The sequence below is a fragment of the Setaria italica genome, chromosome VI, assembly GCF_000263155.2.
Source record: "Setaria italica strain Yugu1 chromosome VI, Setaria_italica_v2.0, whole genome shotgun sequence".
NCBI classification, from domain to species: domain Eukaryota; kingdom Viridiplantae; phylum Streptophyta; class Magnoliopsida; order Poales; family Poaceae; genus Setaria; species Setaria italica.
This window is the reverse complement of record NC_028455.1, coordinates 29,419,220-29,440,583: the sequence shown is the minus strand read 5'-3', so window position 1 is coordinate 29,440,583 and position 21,364 is coordinate 29,419,220. Positions and strand designations below refer to the sequence as shown.

The 21,364-nt window shown below is 48.2% G+C and overlaps 3 protein-coding genes across 4 annotated transcripts; 2 read left to right on the top strand and 1 right to left on the bottom strand.

The window, feature by feature from the left end:
* Positions 1 to 258: 258 nt before the first annotated feature.
* LOC101772877 (cyclin-dependent kinase C-3) lies at positions 259 to 6,901 on the top strand. Of its 2 annotated transcripts, XR_001164380.2 has the most exons (12): positions 259 to 486; positions 3,092 to 3,173; positions 3,276 to 3,366; positions 3,447 to 3,473; positions 3,613 to 3,713; positions 3,807 to 3,879; positions 3,964 to 4,078; positions 4,192 to 4,309; positions 4,881 to 5,026; positions 5,122 to 5,179; positions 5,382 to 5,486; positions 6,763 to 6,901. XR_001164380.2 is itself a non-coding variant. In XM_004973550.3 (11 exons), exons 1-11 carry the CDS (start codon positions 371 to 373, stop codon positions 5,427 to 5,429), a joined length of 975 nt encoding a protein of 324 aa, XP_004973607.1. In that variant the 5' UTR covers positions 259 to 370; the 3' UTR covers positions 5,430 to 5,689. The 2 variants fall into 2 exon arrangements, 1 of the variants encoding a protein (XP_004973607.1); XM_004973550.3 differs by lacking the exon at positions 6,763 to 6,901 and having other exon boundaries at positions 5,382 to 5,689.
* LOC101773707 (respiratory burst oxidase homolog protein E) lies at positions 5,822 to 14,946 on the bottom strand. Its single transcript, XM_004973551.3, has 14 exons — positions 13,977 to 14,946; positions 13,722 to 13,881; positions 13,586 to 13,634; positions 13,284 to 13,397; positions 12,706 to 13,188; positions 10,663 to 11,100; positions 8,212 to 8,307; positions 7,590 to 7,705; positions 7,327 to 7,497; positions 7,076 to 7,235; positions 6,806 to 6,988; positions 6,579 to 6,707; positions 6,385 to 6,463; positions 5,822 to 6,253 (listed from the first exon to the last, which is right to left on the bottom strand). The coding sequence occupies exons 1-14, from the start codon at positions 14,716 to 14,718 to the stop codon at positions 6,144 to 6,146; spliced, it is 3,030 nt and encodes a 1,009-aa protein (XP_004973608.1). The 5' UTR covers positions 14,719 to 14,946; the 3' UTR covers positions 5,822 to 6,143.
* Positions 14,947 to 20,401: 5,455 nt separating this feature from the next.
* Positions 20,402 to 20,998, top strand: LOC101762228 (proline-rich receptor-like protein kinase PERK8). The gene has a single exon (XM_004974703.1). It carries the CDS (start codon positions 20,402 to 20,404, stop codon positions 20,996 to 20,998), a length of 597 nt encoding a protein of 198 aa, XP_004974760.1.
* The last annotated feature ends 366 nt before the right edge of the window (positions 20,999 to 21,364 follow it).

Genomic DNA, 21,364 nt, shown 5'->3' with positions numbered 1-21,364 from the left:
ATAATAACTGGTGGAAAAGTATAAATCAATCTGGATTTTTTGCTAAAAATAATCTCAATTTGCGCACTTTTATTTGAAAAAACTGTAGGAGAGGCATGAAACCGTTCATCTGGTTTCTATTCGAATTGCTATTCCTTTTGCACAATTTCGCCAAATTGGAGTCGAAACGGGCCGGCCGGCATGTCGGCGCGGCGGCCCAAGCCTAGGCCCGTGAAGGAACCGAACGGCTGGCTTTTGACTTCCGTCGGACACTCTCCTGGGGCTTCCGCTGCCTCCGCGTCGTGCCGTCGCTGCCCTCTGCTGCCCAAGCGCCGGAGGCTCCAGCGGAGCGGTTGCCCGTCCCGCGACACCGCAGAGGCCTCCGCCGGCGATGGCCGGCGAGGAGGCGCCGCTGGGCGCGCTCAACCTTTCCGAGTACGCCTCCGCCGGCGCGCGGACGGTCGACTGCTACAGGCGCATCCGCAAGATCGGCGAGGGCACCTACGGGTAAGCGAAGCTGAACCGAAATCCCCCCTTCCGGCACGCGGCTGACCTGTTAGAATTCCTCTCGCATTACGTCCTGCTCCGCCTGAATTGTTAGCGGCGCGCCGCAATTGAACCGTGGATGGTGTGTAGCCGTGGGATCGTACGGGCGCCGGCGCCGGCGGCGGAGTGGTGATGATCCGTTCGGTCCGTGGTCGCACGATTCGTGGCGTGCTTGGAGCCAATTGTCGGCGGAGATTTTGAGTGGGGGCGTCGCTAGTGGGCGGAGCAGCTGTGCTTTTTGTTGCTTCGTCCTAGATGCCGTCAGTTATTGGGGCTAATTAAAGTTGTAATCATTTAGTCATTTGTTTAGTTATTTCTTAGGATTCCTTGTTGGGCACTAGGTGTTTCTGTCAGCATGCCTTTGCAGACTCCTTAATTGTTAGGAACATACTATATATTGAAGTTCTGTTGTACAGCAACTATGGAAATTTGTCATCTGTGTACAGTGCAGCTAGGTAATGTCACTTTTTAATCTGATGAAAGGAAATATAATCTCCTAATGACATCCTGATGGTGCTGTTTTCTCCAATGTGATTTTCCGTAGCTAGGCCATCTTCTGTGCAAAGTAGGTTTCTTGAATTCATGTATCAATGTTTTGGAGCATGTTAGGACCATCACACGCATTTCATTCAGTAGATAATGTAGATGAGCTGTCAAATTACCCTGTCCGGCCAATGCTTTGACAACTTATGATGGAGAGTTGGAGGCATTGAGGCCTTGGATGATGAGATCCTACAACTATGCAACGTCTGCAGATAAGAAAGAACCCAATATTGTCTTTTTTTGTGTGTGTGAATGATGGTTTACTCGTTTGGGCAATAGTTCAGGCTAAGAAACAGGCACTGTTCCCTCCACTTGGTTCTTTGTCCGTTTCATTGGGAATCATAGTTCAATACTTGAGTGGGTCCCTTTGGCCAATTGAAAGGAGTTTTTCACTCTTTTAAGTAATATAATTGTTTCTACTTTAACCTTAGCCTTCCTCCGCTTTTCACTGAAAACTCTGTAGTTTACTTAACAGAAAAGAAAGATAAGCATTCATACTGAATCCTAAATTACTGCAAGAATTATTTTGCAATTAATCGTCAACTCAAGGGTATGCTTGGTTCCTGGGAAAGATGAGCATCATGCCTCGTTCTGCAAATTTCGCTTTTCAGTAGTGCCTGAAAAACATGCTTCGCTTTGCAAACCTGCCCACTCAGGAGATGATATCCTTGCCTGTGGAGGCAAGCTGAATCAGCTCTCCTGCGTGAGCAAGGCTGCGCAGCATACCACCTTCATCAGCAGTTGTTACCTCGTAGCAGCATGACCTCAAAACATGAACTGAACTGAAGACCAGCATTTTTCTCCTTGGGACCTTGGATCACGGTGCCAGGGAGGAGGTGGAGGGGATGGGCTTAGGGTGCTTGCAGTTCTGGCACATTGCCAAGGAGCGATTATGGTCAGAAAGAGAAAACTAGTTGACTTCGAAGAAGCGGACTGGACTGATTGCCTGTAAGGAGGTTCTGGATCAATTACTCACATGGACTTTGGAGTTTGGATGATGAGATTCCTTTCTCCTTTCTTTTCCTTCTTTATTCTTTCCACTTGTTCATGTTCACAGAGATAGCTATCAGGGATAAGTAATGAACCCGTCTCATTGTAGTTCTTTTTTATGTTGTCGATTATAGCCTATATGGCAGTGTGGCAGTGATTTTTGACAAGGAGGTGAAGAAGGAATCTGGAGTAGTAAGCAGGAGAACCAAACACCCCTACCTTTCCTTACCGAGCCTTGGCCAGCTAGTCTGGTAAATTCCTGCTCAGGTAGCTGGCCTAGCATGCTCTCAGTGTTTGAATCTTGTAGAAACTGAGCCTAGCTCAGTTGATGGGAGGAGTGGGTGTGCACCCCTATCATCGAAGTTCGGGTACTCTTCAGTTTGAATTTGGGTGCCTATTTCTTCTTATTTACAGTGCCACCTAGTTCCTCCTAGGTTGGTTGAGCTTTCCGTTCGATTGTTTGAATGGAACAATTTGTCTTACCCTACTATGTTGACTACACCCGGCTCCTCCCTGTTAGAGGATCTAATTATATTAATTGGAAATCAATGAAAACTGTGCCTACCCTTCTTTTCTATATCCATAATTGGTAATCGATGCAAGCACTTCAATTGCAAATTTGAGTATGCATTGTTGCAATATACAAGGTGTATGAAGATTCAAAAATTAAACTTTCTGAGAAATTTGTAGCATTCATGGAAAATAAATAGAGGCATAAGCTAGTCTTTTGCACTAATGATAGTCTACAGTCCTTTCTGAAATCTCACTGAATCGGGTGGGCTGTAATATCTCCCATTTTGTCTTAAGCTCTCTGAAATAAAAATGCCAGCTTTCTAGTCTTGGTGTTCTTTCTTATCTCTGGAATCATTTCCTGATAAGAAAATATAACAAGAGTTGTCCGCCATCATTTTTGTAGATTGTATTTCATCACCATTAAACTTCAAGCTGGCAAAGCTTTTGCTACTAGATACATGTATATGATCTGCATAACCGCCTAATTTGTTGCTGCCATGTTTTTTACTACAAATCTCAGTGAGGTATTTGAGGCTGTGGATATTATTACCGGGGAAAGAGCAGCACTCAAGAAAATAAAACTGGATGATGGCAAAGAAGGGGTAAGCTTTATGATCTCAATAAAGCTAATTAATGCTCTTTTAGTCCTTTTATGATTTGCAAGCACATTGTAGACCCCTCTGAACTATTCAGTACCTCTGTAGTTTCCACGCCAAATCTTGCGTGAGATTAAACTATTAAAAAAGCTGGATCATGAGAACATCATCAGATTGAAAGAGATTGTAGTATCTCCTGGTAACAAATGTTCATCTAGTCATTTCTAGATATACATTAGAGTATGAGAGCATTGCTCACCCATTTTTAAATTTTCTCAGGTTCTGCACATGGAACAGGGGGATCAGGTACATCACTATGTTTGCTTTTGTTTAGTTGCTTATATTCTTCGTTTCTGTGGTTCATGATGACTGATTTGAACTTTGCCCCATTTAATTGATTTAACCTGCATATATTTGATCCTAGAATTGTGTTAAACATATGCAGATAATAATCAGATGTATAGAGGAGATATATACATGGTTTTTGAATACATGGACCATGATTTGAAGAAAGTATTGCATCATAGTACCCCATCCCAAGTTAAGGTACTCTAATGTACCTACTGGGAAAATATCAATTTAACAGTGAGATGTGTCATTGCCTTAAAATGTATCATTGTCAAATTTCCATTTGTTTAGGTTTATATGGGCCAGCTGCTAAAAGGATTGCACTACTGCCATGTCAATAATGTGCTTCATCGTGATATCAAAGGTTTACTTTATTTGGATTTAGCTTCAAGTTTTACCTCTCTGATATTCTTATCTCAGAGTTCCTTATTTTTGGAACTGTTTCTAGGGGCTAATCTTCTAATAAGTGGTGGTAAACTGTTAAAGCTTGCTGATTTTGGCCTTGCAAGGCCATTCACTAGAGAAGGAACTTTCACAAATCATGTCATCACTTTATGGTACCGGTAAGTGGAATGAGGAATCAGGGAAATAACATCATCATATTTCTCTTGCACAACGTATTCTGGCCACATTTGTTTACCCAGTTATATCAACACAACTTTTTCCATAATTACAGGCCCCCAGAGTTGCTTCTTGGTGCCACAAATTATGCTGAAGCTGTGGATATTTGGTCTGTTGGTTGCATATTTGCTGAATTTTTGCTTAAAAAACCATTGTTTCCTGGCAGAACCGAGGTATGATGTACATCCTTTTTCTCTCTTTTCGTCTGCTGTTACTCCTGGAGTCCTGGTGCTATTTAGTATATAATCACTGTATTATTCTTTAAACGGGAATAATTTTTTTTCAAGAATTTGAACTTTATATGTGATGAGGCTTGGCGTCATGCACAAATTGAGCTTTTTACTCCTATGTATCTGTTGTTATTACTGGAATAGTGTGATGATCCCTATCTGTCCTAATATGTTCTGTCATCCCTTTTCCATTACCACTGGTATCCACTTCAAAATCTTTTGGAATTATTAGTTTCGTAGAATATGCAGATAGCTACACCAATCTTTGAAAGATAGATGTTTCTATGGACTATCAAAGTTCAGAACTTTTCTTTGGGCCACTTTTAAACAAATTGGATGTTGATAACCTGATATTATGGTCTTATATATTATCTTTCACTGCCGATTTATGGAACTTATGTGAATTGGTACGTTGTTCTGTAATATTTCCTCAAATATGGCTTGAGTACTTAAATTCAAAATTTTCTACATGTTTATGCATAAAACCTTGACAGATGCTTGCATATTGTTTCAGCAAGACCAGCTATCCAAAATATTTGAACTGTGTGGATCTCCAAATGAGGAAAACTGGCCAGGTGTATCCAAGCTGCCATTGTACAAAACTATGGCTATCCATCCTGCAACGCCTACCAAGCGACGCCTGAGAGATATGTTACAGAAGTAATCCACTTACTATTTGTTTACACCTATGTATTTGAGTAGTTATTAGTTTCTTTTAAGGTTTGAATTTAATGTGGCAAAATAATTATCTACAGCTTCGACTATCATGCTGTCGATTTGATTGAACGTATGTTGATCCTTGATCCTACAAAGGTATGTTTTATTTCACACTGATCTATGTTTACAACATTTAATTTGTTATCTGAGGTTCAATATGAAACACGCTAACTAAAAACTTTGTATCATCTTTTTTGTAACCATGTTTAGGAGTTTAAATGGACCTGCTATACAAATCACACCTTCTTTGAAATTTGTTGACAAACTGTCAAATATTGGTGCCTTTCTTTGTTTGCAGAGAATATCTGCAAAAGATGCTCTTGATGCGGCATACTTCATCAACTAAACTCGTGTGGATTGGGTTTTTTGACCTTATCAGACCTTCTCTGGGGATCTCATTGGTGTAAGTACTACATGAAGACTGAAGTCTTGTTTCTCCTGCTGACCTTGGATTAGGGCTAGCGAGCAGTTTAACTGTCTGTTTTAGCTTTAAATAGATACATAGATGCTGTACATTGTTACTCATGGTAAACTGTATTTATCATCAATTCATTACAAGTAATGATTATTCTTGGTATAATTTCATATGACAAAGTGTTTAGTGAATGCTATAGGGAGTGCATCTGCCTCTAAGCTAATTAAAATACCAGTGCTGGCATGCTAGTTGCTTCATCAGCTGAGCTGCTGAGGCATAAGTGAAGAACCAATTAACAATACATGATTTCTACACAATGCCAGTGAGTAATAAAGTAACGATGAACTACTAATTGAATGATATACATTCAGATTGGTGGCCTCAGTCTCTTGTATGCTTAGCATACAATGAGTAGCTATGAGCTATACATGTATACCTGTAGTAAACCAGTAACCAATGCCTGTCTGAGAACACACGAAATATCTTTACCCTCCCGTTTTGTTAATAAAAATGCTTCTAACTACCCTCCGCCTTGTACTATGTACATTTACATATGGTGAAGAGGGTCAGTTTGCTTCTATGCAAAATTTGTGGCTGTTTTATCCGTATCTACTACTACTATGGAATTCAGGAGTGTATTCTCCATCAGAAGTACTCCTTGTGAAAATCGAAGCGTGTTCCCGTTTTGTGGCTCATGTCAAGTGACAGTTTCTTCAATTCTTTGGCAAGTGTAGGTCTCCCACAGTAGAACACCCCTGCATGCATAATAAAATCTTATGAACAGAACTATATTCACTTGAGTCATGCTAAACTGCTAGTGGTTATTTCATGCCAATAACTTGATGTCATTTGAGGGGGAAACGAACACATTGGGGTAAAATATTACCAACTGTGGAATTCGGGTGCTTGGAAGCGATTCTTGCGAAGACTTCCTTCCAGTTTGGTCTTGCAAAATGTGTCCTGACCTGAAACGTGAGTACAAATTACATGTTCAATTTGCAATCATTGTCGTCAAATTCCTCCCAGATCATTCACCTGTGAAGTCATGGTACTCTGTTTGCTCAAATAAAATGTGTTTACCCTGGTGCCTGATACAATGTCTACGCCATGCTTGGCATGGTTCAGGGCTTGCACCATTGACAGTAGCGTTGTCCTTGCATCACGCTCCTCATACACGCTTGTCAGATAGTTGTGCAGCTCAATGACACCCTGCTTGAACCATCAGGAACACCATCATAACTCATAAGTACATCAACATTTGCAGGGGACAACAGCACAGAGAAAGGGAAAGGGGGCAGAGACTTCACCTTCTTGTCCATTTCAGCGACCTCATTCATCACCCCCTTGAACCACTCGAATGATCCTGGCTCCCTTGTGACCCAGTAGAAGTGCGCACAGCTCGTCCTGTACGCCCGCCTCTTGTTGCTGCTGCTCGCGGTCGACAAGCTGTTGGCACTGTCCTCAGACTTGCTGGTCTCCATTGCCAGGTCCTGAAAGGTTCAGAAAGGAGTGACAGTCAGGCAAGCAAGATTTGAGTCACAGAAAGCTGAAACTGGATGCTACAGACGAAACGATACCATCAGCTCATCAGCCAGCTTGATATTGTTCAGCAGATCCCTCAGGATGCTGATAAAAGGTGTGGCGCCGATCCCAAGACCGACGAGGAGTAGCACATCATAGTTCCTGAAATCCTGCGCAGGGGCACCATAGGGGCCATCGACCAGCAACCTTGGCGGACTGCATTAGATGCAAGCTGTTGCTCAGTTTCGTTCAGGCTGGGATTAAACAGACAAAAGAGGAGCAGACACGCTTGGAGAATGCATGGAACCTCTTCTGCTCCGCCGCGCCTAGCTCCCCGAATGCAGCTCGTATGGGCACGCATGGCGTGAAGTAGTTCTCAACGAAGATGCGCTTGAGCTCTTGGGTCCAGTCCCCCCTGGTCTGGATGTGGACACTGATGTAGTCATCTCCAGGAGCTGAAGTGATGGAAAAAGGATGCCTTGCAAGTGTGGAACAGAGTATCAGGGATAACAGTACCAAAGGACATATATTGGCGGCGAGGGTGATTGGTGAATGAAGAGTCAGGCATACCATTCAAATGGAGAGATTGTTGGACACTGGAGAAATATATACTGCCCACTTCTGTAGCGAAATCCATATGGTTTCGACATTGTTATGGTCAAGACATTTCCCGGTAGAAGGCACACCTGAGTGAATGAGAGTGCTATAAGAACATGCGTAAACTTTTGTAAGTTGTCACCTAATACCAACCATCAGGTATTTGTTCGATATTTCTCATCTATATTCATCTTAAATTGATGAGACTTTTGGTGTGAAGTGACCAGCTAGTGATGAGCAGTTGTTCTAAATGAGACAAATATTCAGTTAAGCCTACATGACCCCTGTCCCCTGCATATCATAGTGCCACCATGACCTAGCACCATATCCCCATCTTGCTGTCCACATGCCAGACTTTTAATGACTCTGAAACCTTCCATTCTGAAAAGGGCAATGATGGTTGCAACAATTTGCAAGACACAACTGAGACCATACCAGCACATGCCCCCTGAATGCATGTTATACTCTGCTTGTCGTTTCGACCAACTGGAGATGATAAGGTGATCGTTTTTTGTCAGCGAGGGTGCTGACTGGGCGACTGGTGCTTAGCATCCAGATAACGAGATGCTAGATGAGCTCTTGGATGTTCAGTTACCTTGAGGATCTTAACAGCATACGCCTTGGATCTGAAGGCACGTAGCGTCCGCTCCCCAACGTAAAGCACCAATGGTACAGAAATGTACATCCATGTCTGGAGATCATCAAAGAGATCACACAGTTAACATCGAGTTTTTGTAGCAGGAGAGTCGCACCATGATGTTAAGAGAGCGAAGAAGTTCAGAGCAAATAACTCAAGACATGCGCAGAATGTCTCAACATAGCATCAGGATATCTGATGAACAGATCAAGGGAAGACCGTCTTACTAAATTGCATGCAGAAACGTTGGTGAAAAGAGGGTGCAGAAAGCAACTGTTAGTTACAGTACTAATGTTTCAGCATACAACATTGTTCCAAGTTCCATGTAAATATAGGTTAATTTGAAGTGCACCAAGACATTCAGCCACTAAACATTTTTGGCAGCTGTCAGATTCCCTAGGGATGATCATTCAGTATATCATGCAACAGGATCGAGAATGGCAGTTGTAGAGGTGAGTGAAAAAGTTGTATTCTTCTGCATTTCATTAGTGAACATTAGTAGTTCCTTTGACAGAACTGATCCCTAAGCATCTTCCTTTTTTGGCGAATTGATTCCTAGATACCACACCCGTGACACCTTTACAACTAGGCCTCTAGCAGTTTAGCTTGGGCATTACAATCATTGTAGCATTGTGCAGCCAACATGTGGCAATGAACGCAATAAATCAGAATTCTTCCCACAAAAAGATTTCTTTTAAAAAAAATCATACAATTCAGAAAGGTTGTTGATTGCAAGGGGTCAGAAACGGAGCAATCAAGCCAGATCAGAACGAGTCTAACCCGCGTGCACTCTTGGAAATGTGAAGGAGACCACATTGTCCAAAGGTGTCAAAAGTCACATTCACTATTGGTGGTTGATATTCAAGTCAAAAGTCCTGTTTGCGTGACCATGTGCTTCGGGGCAGACAAAACAAAATATTGGCTTTGACAAAGGTGGTGCTGAAAACAGAGGCTTTTGGGTTTACAAGTATCTAATGCAGGCCTGCTGAGGCTAAGTCAAAGCTGTTGGCTTTCCATGCAGATTTGTAAACTGTGGATCAGTGGATGCCACGCTGAGCATCGTGATGCTATACAAATAATGCAAATATATATAATGCAGATGATTTATTTCATGCAAATGATCTAATGCAGATTTTCTGATAACGGCGGTAGCTAATAATAGGAAAAAAAATAGGTGGTTCTTCCACATAATCTCAAAATACATGTTGATTTTTTCGTAAGATTTATCGCTATACTACTTCATTTTAGCTTTAACCATAATATCTGAAATTCCACATACATTGGGCAAACATGTTAGTCAATGTACAAAATAGCGGGTTATAGCGAGGCTATAGCGGCGTTATAGCGTTTGATGCTAACTGCCGCTACAACAGTGTTGTACTAATTAGCTGAGCTATAGCGGAGCTATAGCGGTTGAGCACAGCTCTACGCTAAATCTCATAGCCCGCTATTTTGTACATTGATGTTAGTGCTAGTAAAATGAAAATAAAATCTTGCATAATATAAGACTATTTCTATTTAAGTAATATACATACAATATATATGGTTCCTTTTCCTTAGATCGTAGGCTTTGGCATATCTGTAAGTTAATGAGGTGGATCCCCCGTCCGCTTCCGAAGGCGGGTACGCATATCCGAAACGGCACATCACAGCGCTCCCACTGCTGAGAGTACGGGTGCAGGCCATGGCAAATGGTTCTCTCGCTGTGCAATGCCCTACACTAATTAAGCTGCCTCTATCCGTTAACCCAACCCGATCGATGCAAAAGTGATTGATGGACCAACCGACAAGCACGCGGGGTTAATGCTAAGCAGATACGGTCCAAGTCGGATCCGACCTCAACAGACCACCAACCAGCAGCATGTCCCTACTTGATTTTGCAGTCTTCGACGACCACATCAGCCTAGCAGTAAACCCCTCTTCGCCAAAAAAAAAATGTTGGAGAAAAACCCCAAGATGGGATTTGACTAAATTTAAAACTTTCATTAAAAAATTATAACTTGGTGGACATGATCAAGCTGTCCCTGTATGTAGGGCTCGGAGCACATTTATGCAATGTCGTCGATCTTCCCTCTCTGAAAGCTCTGCGAAACAGTGCAATGGTGTTCTATGTACTCCGTATATGGGAAAGATCTCCCTCTAGCCGTCCAACATCCATGGCCCTACCCAACCCAACCTCATTAATCAGTGGACATGCCTGATGACTACACCATGCTCGTCGTGTCCACTGTCCAATCTCTCGATGCATGTGGAACCGTTACTCTGTTAGTTTGCTAAGCCTTGGCCTCAAGAACATTTCCTTTCCTTTTCCATTGTGCCCATCAGCAATTCAGCATAGTAACACCCAAGAAGACGACACCATAAGTAAAGAAAGAAGAAAAGAAGAAAAGGGAAGGGAAGCTTACGTACCGTCCTCTGGTACCACCTGTCGACGAGGAACATGAACCAGCCGTGGACGAGCAGCAGGAGGTAGACGACGATGAGGAGGTGGTGCGAGTACCAGAAGGCGTTGAAGCCGGCGAGGTGGCCGAGCGGGAACGACCACCGGAGGAGCCGCCGGCCGCCACCGCCGGCGGCGGCTGCGGCGGCGCCCTTGGCCATCTCCTCCCGCTTCCGGAAGGGGCGCGTGGCGAGGGTGAAGGAGACGGCCATGAGCGTGACCATGACGATCCCCGTGACCCCCTCGGCGCCGGCGAGGAGGGCCCGGTAGGTGGGCTTGTCCCGGCCGAAGAAGCGCGCCACGAGGCGGTACTCGTCGGGCCCCGACGCGATCAGCCGCGGGAAGTCGCACGCCAGGTGGTTCCCCGCGTGCAGGCAGATGCCCAGCGCGATCGCCGTCGCGATGATCTGCATGAAGCTCCAAAATGGTTTGGCATGATTACCACATGGTAAAAGTAAAACCATCTCAAATTTACATTTTTTAAAAAAAAATACTAAGAAGAAGAAGATCACGAATAATTTATCATGACAAGCTGATTAATAATTGTATAAGTAGATATTCGCTTTGGGTCGTCGGGATGGTTGATGACCACACGCTAAAACGCGACAATGCATTGTAGGGCTTTGCATTAAGAAAGGAATCAAGGCGTTAACGAAGTGGCAAAAGCGACATCAATTAGAGGGACCCCAGGAAATCTGTTTCTCTACACTAGCAGTCTTGTCTGGCTAATAATCACATTCCTCAATTAAAATATTTTATTTAAGCAAGTGTGTTGGTCTAACCAGTAACCACTAATTGCGAGTAGAAAACGTTGTATATTCAAAATATAGCCAAATTTTAACATGCTGGAACAGATGTGTCAATACTTTTTTTCCCCCAAATTCCAGAAATAACCAAAAAGTAATTACGTTGGTCTAAACTTAAACATATATATTGACAACATGTAACCTAAAATAGTTTTTTCTTATTAAACTAAAGGTTTCGTTAAAGTTGTGAAGACGTGCCGTGGACTTTGCTGGTGAAGTGGACTGAGCAAAAGGTGAATAGTGCCCATGTTAAACATTGAAACCAACGCTTAAGCTTTAGCCCGCACCAAACCATAACAAGTCCACTGTGTTGCACGGCCAAATGCAACGTGGATCAATCAAACGCTTAAGAAGGTGTTTGGATATTAGGTGCTAAACTTTAGCAGTGTCATCTCGGATGTTTGATACTAATTAGGAAGACTAAACATAAGCTAATTATAAAACTAATTGCAGAACCCCTGTGCTAATTCGCAAGACGAATCTAAGCCTAATTAATCTATCATTAGCAAATGGTTCATGTAGCATCACATTGTCAAATTATGGACTAATTAGGCTTAATAGATTCGTCTCGCGAATTAGACTCCATTTGTGCAATTAGTTTTATAATTACCCTATGTTTAATTACTCCTAATTAGCATCAAAAATCCGATGTGACAGGTGCTAAAGTGGGTATCCAAACGGGCCTAAGTGCACATTTCAAATTTCAACACGTTTTCCCTCCTGGACGGGCGGACATGGGCCCACCTGGCAGCGGAAAACCTGTCGGTCCGGCGGCTTTCATTTCATCGACGTGAAATCTTGACCCCGACGCGACCGCTGCCGTGGCGCGCGTACCCGGCGCGGCGGAGGCACACATGCTGCGCCGTCGCGTTCGCCGGCCTCACAGCAAACGGCCGCCATCTGATTTCTGATTGGACCGCACGGCGACACCAAGGGGCCCACCCCAAAGTACGCTGGTACGCCACGGCCCAAGAGGCCAAAAAGATACGCGGCAAAGCCGCACGAGATCCAAGCCCGCCCCCAGAGCCCCACGCGGCAGCGGCCCAATGATTGGCCCCGCGCGACGCAAGGCGACGGCGACGGACGCCGGCGCCTCGCCGCCGACGGCGACCGCCTAACGACCACGCCGCCGACGCAAAATAAAAAAAAAATACTCTCTGCTACGGGCCCGCGTGTCAGTAGCGCGTGGAGACCGATTTGTTTTACCTTGTGGAAGGCGATGCTGTCGTCGAAGGGGACGAAGAAGCGGGCCCAGGTGGAGCGGAGCCACGTCAGCGTGTTGCGGCACACCGGGAGGAGCACGAGCGCCATGTTGAGCTTGAGCGTCTCGGCGGCGCCCTTCGCCGTCGGGAGGCAGTACCCCATCACCCGGAACGCCGACGACCGCCGGTACTGCACGAACCGCCACGTGAACAGCGCCGCCATCGCCGCGAGCCACAGCGCCAGCACCCACGCGCGACGCCACCCCTCCGCCGCCGCCACGCGCGCCCTCGCCGCCGCGCGACGCGGGCTCAACCGCCGCCGAACCTGCGACGCCACGCCGTCCCGCTGCTGCCCGCCCGCGCCCGCGCCGGCCCCGGCGCCTGCGCTGAGGCCCTGGCTCCACTGCCCCGCGCTGCCGCTGCTCATCGGCCGGCTGTAGGTCATGTACGCGTCGCGCTGCAGGAGCAGCGCCTCCAGCTGCCACAGCTGCGTACGTGGCGAGTCAGCAGGAGTGTACCGACACGTGGCAGCGTGTACAGCAGCGGTGTCTGTATTTGTACGTGCATGCATATGCAGTGTACCTCTATGTAGCCGAGGTTCTCCGGGTCGAGCTCCTCCATGATGAGGGAGGCGTACTCCTCCGCCTGCTCCTTGAGCTTCGCCAGCTTGTTCGCCGACGCGCTCAGGACGATCAGCTAAGGGGAAAAAAAACTTCTTTTTAGTTAACCACATGCTCGATATCAAACTTAATTACCGACACAGTGAAATTCCATGCACAACTCTCCCAAAGTGAGGCAGTGCCAGTAATACTGACATGTTAACTTTCAACTACTGATAACGAAACTCTGTTGACTGATTAATCTAGTGAGCTTAGCTTGATTACCTCTTGCACTTCCTCCCTCGTGATCCTGCCGTCCACGTTGGTGTCCACCCTGAAATGAATTTGATTTTCCATGCCAAGAACGTCATGAGGAAGCAGGAAAAAACCGATTGATTTTGGAGCGGTGGGTAGTGCGTACATGTCGAAGAAGATTTGGAGGCGCGCGTCGAAGCTCTGGTCGGAGATTTGGAGCCAGAAATCGTAGAGCTCCTCCTTGCTGATCCGCTCCAGGTTCTGCCGCCGCCGCCGCGCCAGCGCGTCGAAGATGCCCACCGCGAAATCCTTCGAGTCCTTCATCCCTGCACCCACCCGCGCCAATGCCATCACGGTCATGGTGATTCCGTCGTCGATCATGGCCGGCTACGAGAGCGGAGATCGAATTCTCCACACGTACCGATGCAGTCGCCGAAGTCGTCGCGGGAGACGAGGCCGTCGCGCGCGAGCGCGTTGAAGCGCTCCTCGACGCGGCGCCAGAGGTCGCCGCCGCCAGCGGCGTCGTCGCCCGTGGTGCGGCTGATGAACCGGAGGCCCTTGAGCGCGCGCCGCGCCCCGGACCGCGACCGATTCAGCCGCGCCTGGACGCGCCGCCGCTCGCGGGCCGCGAGCGCCGCCTCCCGGACCGCCTGCTGGTCGGACGCCGCCGACGCGGGGACCGGGTGCCGCTGCGACGGCGAAGGGGACGGCGAGCGCAGCCAGGCGAACTTCCTGCGTATCCGGGACGACGTCGACGAGCACCGGCTCAGGCTCCGCGCGCCGTCCGGCGTGCGCGCGCTGGCGCCCCCCGCCCCGGCGCCGGCGGCCAGCGACGTGGGCCCGTAGAGCGCGGCGGCGGTGGGCGTGACGCTGCGCACCACCATGGACTCCTCGTCCAGCTCCAGCATGACCTCCACCAGGTCGCCCTGGTCCGCGAGGAACGCCGGCAGCATCCCCTCCGCGCCGCCGCCACCGACACCGCCGCCGCCCCCCGCGGCGGACGACACCGAGGCGGCGCCGAACCCGAGCTCGTCGCTGTGCGCCGTGATGAAGGACTCATTGTCGGACGCGTCGGTCTGATCGTCGGCGAGGTAGTCCACGATGCGCCGGCGCCAGGTCCGCCGCCCGCTCCCCGACGACGACCCCCGCGACGGCGCCCACATGGCCGCTACGCTTCCTGACGCCCCTGCCGTCCTCGCAGCATATCCCCGCTGCTCTCCTCTGCTCTGCTTGGCCTCACCCTGCTCGTGCTCGATCAGGTGATCACCTGCTTGTCGCGAGCTGAGGCGAGAAGAGGCGAGCGGCAGGGTGGGCGTTGTATACTGCTCGGCCGGGCGTTGAGCGCCGCGACCGGTGGTTGGGATTCGGTGCGCCGAGCCGTGGACACTTCCAACCGGACCGGATAAAAGTAGGCAGACGGTGGGCGTCGTGTGACACGGGCCTCCATCTACGTACTTCATACAGACAGTACAGGCCCTACAGGCATAGGGTTTGTAATTGTAACTTCAAATTTCAAAACCATGTTGGCAACGCTGGAATTTTAGTTTTCTCGAGGATTCGACTGGTTATCTGATAAAACTTTTGCAAATGTTGTCGTGAAAATTAGCCCTTGCACGTCACTCTGCAGATGCACTGTAATTTTGTGGTTGCAAATGCAGCTGCAACGTAGTACAAGACTCTGGGTCTCGTCTGGTCTGAAAACGTGTAGTGCTTGGGAAGAAAAGAACGGTGAGCCCTGCATGACTGCACCTGTTGAATCCTGCCTGCCTGTCTGTCCGTCTGCAGGATGATAACCGACACCAGTGTCCTCTGCTATGCTGTAGCCTTGCGGGCTTGCGGCCCTTGCCTGCAGAACAGCAGAAGCGGCTGAAATGCTTGCTGCTCCAAGCTCGATCGGCGGCGTCAACTTCCATGGCGCCCATATGTCGGAACAGGGAGGGCACAGCACGGTGATTTAGACGTGAAAACCGGCGACAAAGCTGCTATTACAATACTAATGATTAACCTTCTTGTTTTCACCTACTGCTAGAACCCATCAACGTGTGTGACAGCGGCCGGCGTCTCTGCTGCGAAAGGCACGCCGTAACGGGCCGACGCTGATCGAGTGACGAGGTAGCATAGCGAGGGCAGCGTGAGGAGCACGGCTGCCATGGCCGGAGAGCAATCTGCGTCGATCTCGACAGGTGCTCGCGAATTGCCGATGGCATCTCCGTTTTAGCATCTGGAAGACGAGCATGGTGCTTCACGACCACGTCTTTTGAAGGGTAAATTGGCCATTAGCGTTTTGTTTGCCGCTTGTTCGGATCAGAGGCTGTACAGCGTCGCCAACCTCATGAACAATCGATTAGTTGGGTCACACGGATCCTCTATCCCTAGCAGGGGCAGGATTACATGCATGAGTCCTCTAGAGAGAAAATGTGCATGACTTAACAGTGACATTGTGGCATTACCTTTCCCTCCAGAAAGAACAGAAACATGGCATAGCATTACCATTTTACAAAGCCTTTTATCTTACAAAACCATTCTCGCTTTTGCATGTGAACCTGGATTTAAAGCCCTAATCGATCTATTCTGCTTTTTTTTTTCCCATGGGACATGACAATCATCATTCACATGGCAATGCAACACAGGGCCTTTCTTCTTTAGTTGTTGCCACATGCTTGTCTATCTTTTCTGAGGGCTAACTAATAAAATCGAGTATCGAGTTCATTCATGAGCAAGCCATCGTCCGTTAAACCGACAGCTGAAATTAATCGGCCAAGAATTAATATGTCGTCGATTCCTTCTGGTCAGCTTGAGAGAGAATTTACTCGCAAAAAAAAAAGATTTTCAGAGAGAATTGGCTAGGCAACAAGGAACGATTATTCCTTTCGGAAAAAACAAGCAAACGATTGTATTCAATTCTCTGAAACCATATCACTATATCAGGCATATATGAGCTGCTTGGAAACGATGACTAGGAATCCCTGCGTGTATATCCGCATATGCAAACTCCGTGGACGGCCGTACGTGCTACAAACGGACACATCCTACTTTCTTGGCAAAAGACAATGAAAGCTTTGTAGGACAATTTGGCTGCTTTCACTTCAGAAAAGATAGGCTTATTAACGCTTATACTGTACTTATACCACTACGTTTCTGAATACTGCAGTGGCATGTTTACTTTGGGTTGTTTGGTTATCTCATGGAAAAAGCTTCATACAACTATCCTGTTTTAGTTTTTTTTTAATATAAATGTTAGGCTAAGCATGCATGACCAAGCAAGCAAGGGTTTTCTTTTCCTCTAACATAAATCCCTTTGTTTAATTCCAAGGATAATGTAATTGTTTTGGGAACATGTCTTTTATATAGCATATGAGTTAACCTACTACTCTTACTAATCATCTTATACATCTCATGCATATATACATGGTATGCCTATTTTTTTTAAGGATGGTATGACTTTTTGTGAGGGGTACTTCTGGTATATCAAATTTAATTACATATATACTACCTCAAGTCAAACAACTATTGTTGTGGATGCCAATATGTAGCAAAGCAATTTAAACTTTGATCATCATTACATGCTTCCATCTATTTCTTTAGAATATTTAGAAAATATATACAAGTGCATGTGTCTCAAAAATAGGTCCATGGCAAGTATAAATTCATTATATTTAATTAATATATTAAAACAAAAATTAGGAATGGAAGTTGTGTTGTCAGGACACTGCATCGATGTTTAGAGCCCCACTTATTTGTCACCGGAGTGTTTTTATGATTTGTGACACTATAAATGCGTGCGCAAACACGTACCAGAGCAGTTGTGTCTGACTTGTCGCTTGATCCAGTATAGGACGGCGGCAACGTGCCAGGCCAAAAGAGTAGTGGTCACGTATAATGTAACCTCGTGCAATATAGGGGGTGATTGGTTGGGTGCATATCCCCCGACCAGGCTCACGGGATGCAATACTCTGTTGATTGGTTAGCCGGACGACCCCGACCAGGCTCACGAGATGCAATACTCTGTTGATTGGTTAGCCGGACGACCTCTCGGGCCTGACTCGTCTCGTGTGAAAAGGACTCCGCAGCCTAGCTCCACACCTACGAGAAAAATGAGCGTTTCCGACGAGCCAGGCTCGCTGGGTGCAAGCGAGTGCTCTGGGCGCCCAGGCTTTTGGCTCCGCGTGTGCACGGCGTGTCATCGCGGGAGTTTCTTTGGGTCACCGCCTTGTTGGCGCCAACAATCTGCATTAACCTCACCGCTCTCCTCTCCCTTCAATCTTATCCTCTCTCAGTCGATGCTCACCAAGAAACCTCTCCCCGGTCTTCCTCTCCTCTGCTCTTCATGTTCCCCTCCTTCCCGATCCACAAGAGAGGGCCTTCGATTTGTTTCAATTCACCGCCCTCTTCTACTATTCATCTCTACTTTGCATCGATTTGCCTTTTTCCGCAGAGGCTTGGATTCCAGATTGCCTTGCGTGGTTGCACAGGGTAACGAGGCATGTGTTTCCCTATCTATTTTTTCTAGTCAGATTGCCACTTGCTATTGCTCGAAAAAAATGTTGCATATTGCGGTTTTTAGTATAGATCTACCGCCATAGCTTTATCACCCCTCGTTTCACTGTGTAGGGTTATACTCAGTTGATTTTTTGTCCTGCGCTGCTGAAAGGTAAAAAGCTAATTAATTCTTCCATGAATTTCGATTTGCACACGATTCTTGTCCTTGTAGTTAGAGGGATGTTAAATCCCTATTCTGGATGCCATTCTTATTTTCGGTATAATTTACCATGTTTAATTAGGATGCAAATTTTGCCTGATGATACATATCGATGCCAAGATATTTTACTGGTAATGCAGCACCTCAATCTTGACTGTCAGTATGCAGACGTAATTTTTTTAAGAACGATTCTGGTATCTAATATCGTCCATGATAGTGCTTTTACAGAACAATGCTTTGTATCTGATATCGTTCGTATTTGACAAGTAAAAATGGCTATGAAGGAGCTCGCTACAAACTACAAAGGATGCAAGACAAATCATAAAGTGCTTGCAGCCAACCAATTTGAAGATACAGAAAGAGAGGTCACGCTAAATGACAATAAAAAATTTAAAAAAACAGTTTTGCTTTCACGTGTATAGATGGCATAATATCAGGTCAGGTTGCTGTCATTGCCATTTTGCTATGGAACGTGATGTAATTTGTATGTTATAATTGTTTTTTTTCGAAACGAACCAGTAGCTGATTACTATATTAAAAAGAAGGAGTTCCGGACTAGAAAGATAAAAAAGAAAAATAAAAGGAAAATAAAACAAACTCGCTCGGTTAGATTGGTACATCAACGCGTGTAGTCACTTAACTCAACACTACCAGACCCGACCGGTTGGATTGGGATATCAACGCGGCCTTATCACTCCACTCGCTATGGTGGCACCCACCAACCTCAACGCCGAAACCTCCAAACGTGGCCCGGCGTCAATAGGAAACCGATAGAAATAGATTGCACCGCACCGAGAAGACCACCGCCATGCGGGACCTTCCATTGTAGTACCGCTGCAACACCACACTCCACCTGATAGGGTGAAACCACCAAATCCGGACCTCTCGCAGGCTGCCTCACATTCGCCACCACGATAACACAACGCGCGGGGGCCTCGCCACATCCGTCATTGGACTCCACCTCACTCTCGTTGCCTTGAAGAAACACCACGCACGGGGCCTCGCCACGCCCGCATAGTACTCCATGTCACGGATCCGTTTCTTTTGTCATTGTTCGAGTGGTGAGTAAGGTTGCCCCGCTCCACAAGCTCTCCGTCGATCAGCTAAGTCGGCGCCACAAGATCGACCTCGCCTCGTTACTTCACCCGCGCAAAAGCATCCGCCGCCATGTCAGCAAGCTGGAGAAGTCGTTTTGTGCCGTCTTCCGATGATGTACCACACCGAATAGCCCAGCCAAGCTGAGCAACCCGTCGCGATCTGCTGCAAGCCAAGTTATCCCACGACACCGTTGCCGCAAGCACCGTCCTCCGATGCAGTCCCACGCCACACTGACCATTGCGAAGCAACACCAGCCGCCATAGCCCGCTGCAAGCGGCCAAGACCAACATTATGCGACAACCCCTGGCTGCCACCATCACTGCGATCGTCTCCATGTGGCCTCAGCAACACCCTTCTAGCTTGCCACACGGTAGAGTTGTCGCCACCCGCTACGGCCGTCCGTAACTTATGGACCAGAAATGCTATAGACCGAGATGGGTCTCTAGAGACGACGCCTCCAAGGAAGGCACGACACCAATGGTGCCGCCATCGCTCGTCCAAAATCTAGACAGGGTTTTCACCCAGAGGACCCCGTGCAGTAGGATTTTAGCTCAAAAATGATGCCCCCAACAGGGAGAACGACGCCCTAGGACGCCGCCTTCATTTCCACCAACAAACGTCGGTGAGGACTTTCACCCGGAGCATCCCAATCTCTGCACGCTCACGGCTCGGCACTCCCAGCCACAGTCACGGTAGACCATCTGGGACGTCGCCGCCACTGCGCCTCCTTGCACCACGCCGCCCTACCTCCTCCTCCGCTCTCACACCGACAGTCATCCTCCTTGCCGATCATCGTACTCCCTCCTCATCTCCTCCTCCGATGCCTCCTCCACAACTCCTCCTCCGTGTTTGCTCCTCCTGGCGGCCCCTCCGCAACTCCTTCTCCATCGGGCCGCCGCTGACGCGCTCCGTCCTCCACCCGGGCCGAAGCCGCCTCCGCACCCTCCAACCTTCACCCGGGTCGCCTCCACCGTCGCGCAACTTCTCGGACCTCCGCACGTCGTGCCGCTGCTGCGGAGCCGGGCGCGTCGCCCTCGCTGGCCTCGGCCATGGTGTCGAGCGTCCAGTCAAGCTCATCGACGGTAGCCCAGCAGCTCGACGCAATCGCGCACCGCCCTCTCCTCGTGCGCATAGTTGGACAACGAGGCGAGCCCCCTGACCGCCCCCTCAGCGCTCACAGCCTTGCCGAGCCCGCCGCATCACCGGCAAGCGTAGTGAGCGGTGCGGCGCCACCGTCCACGCACTCCACTACGCCGGACCTGCACTCGCCCGTGGTGCAGGAGAAGTGGCCAGAGCCCGAGTCCGCGGCGCAGAGCGTGCGGCCCCAAATGCGGCCCGACCACGCCGGGGGCACATCCACGGAGCGGGACTCCCCTGCCGCCAGCACGAAGCCCGTGGTGGAGAGCAGCCGCGACCCTACGCTCGACAAGAGCCCCCCGCCATCTTCACCCGGGCCGCCACCACCTTCGTGCACTTGCTTGCCGGGGTGGGTCGTGGGCAGCGAATCCGGGGACGGGAAGGCCGAATCCGCCCACGGCAGGGCCAGATCCGGGCCGCCGCTGCTCCGGCGCGCCACCCCGCCCCGCCCCGATGCAGAAGCCACAAACCGACCTGTCTACCCCACCGCCGCCGTCCTCGGGAGCTGATCGGGCTTTCGGCAGCCCCCTCTAATGGCGGCGAGACGGGCACGAGAGGCAGTGGGGGGTGGTTGGTAGCGGCGGCTCGGGCGCCGCCCGTGTCGCTCGCGGGGGAGCGACGCGGGGGCAGACGATGGTTTTTAATGTATGTTATAATTGTGCATTTGATGGTCAAAATCACCGGTGGGTGTCCTTACCACCTCATGGAAGAAGTAACCGAACCACGTATCTGCAGGCAACTAATCAGACTCAGTTGACATGTCATTTTTGAACTTGTTATGCAACGTGGCTAACCAAACAACGTCTCTAACCAGCTAGGCTAGATAAAGGAAGGCAACCAAACATGGCACAAACCAATCACGCCCATACTATCAC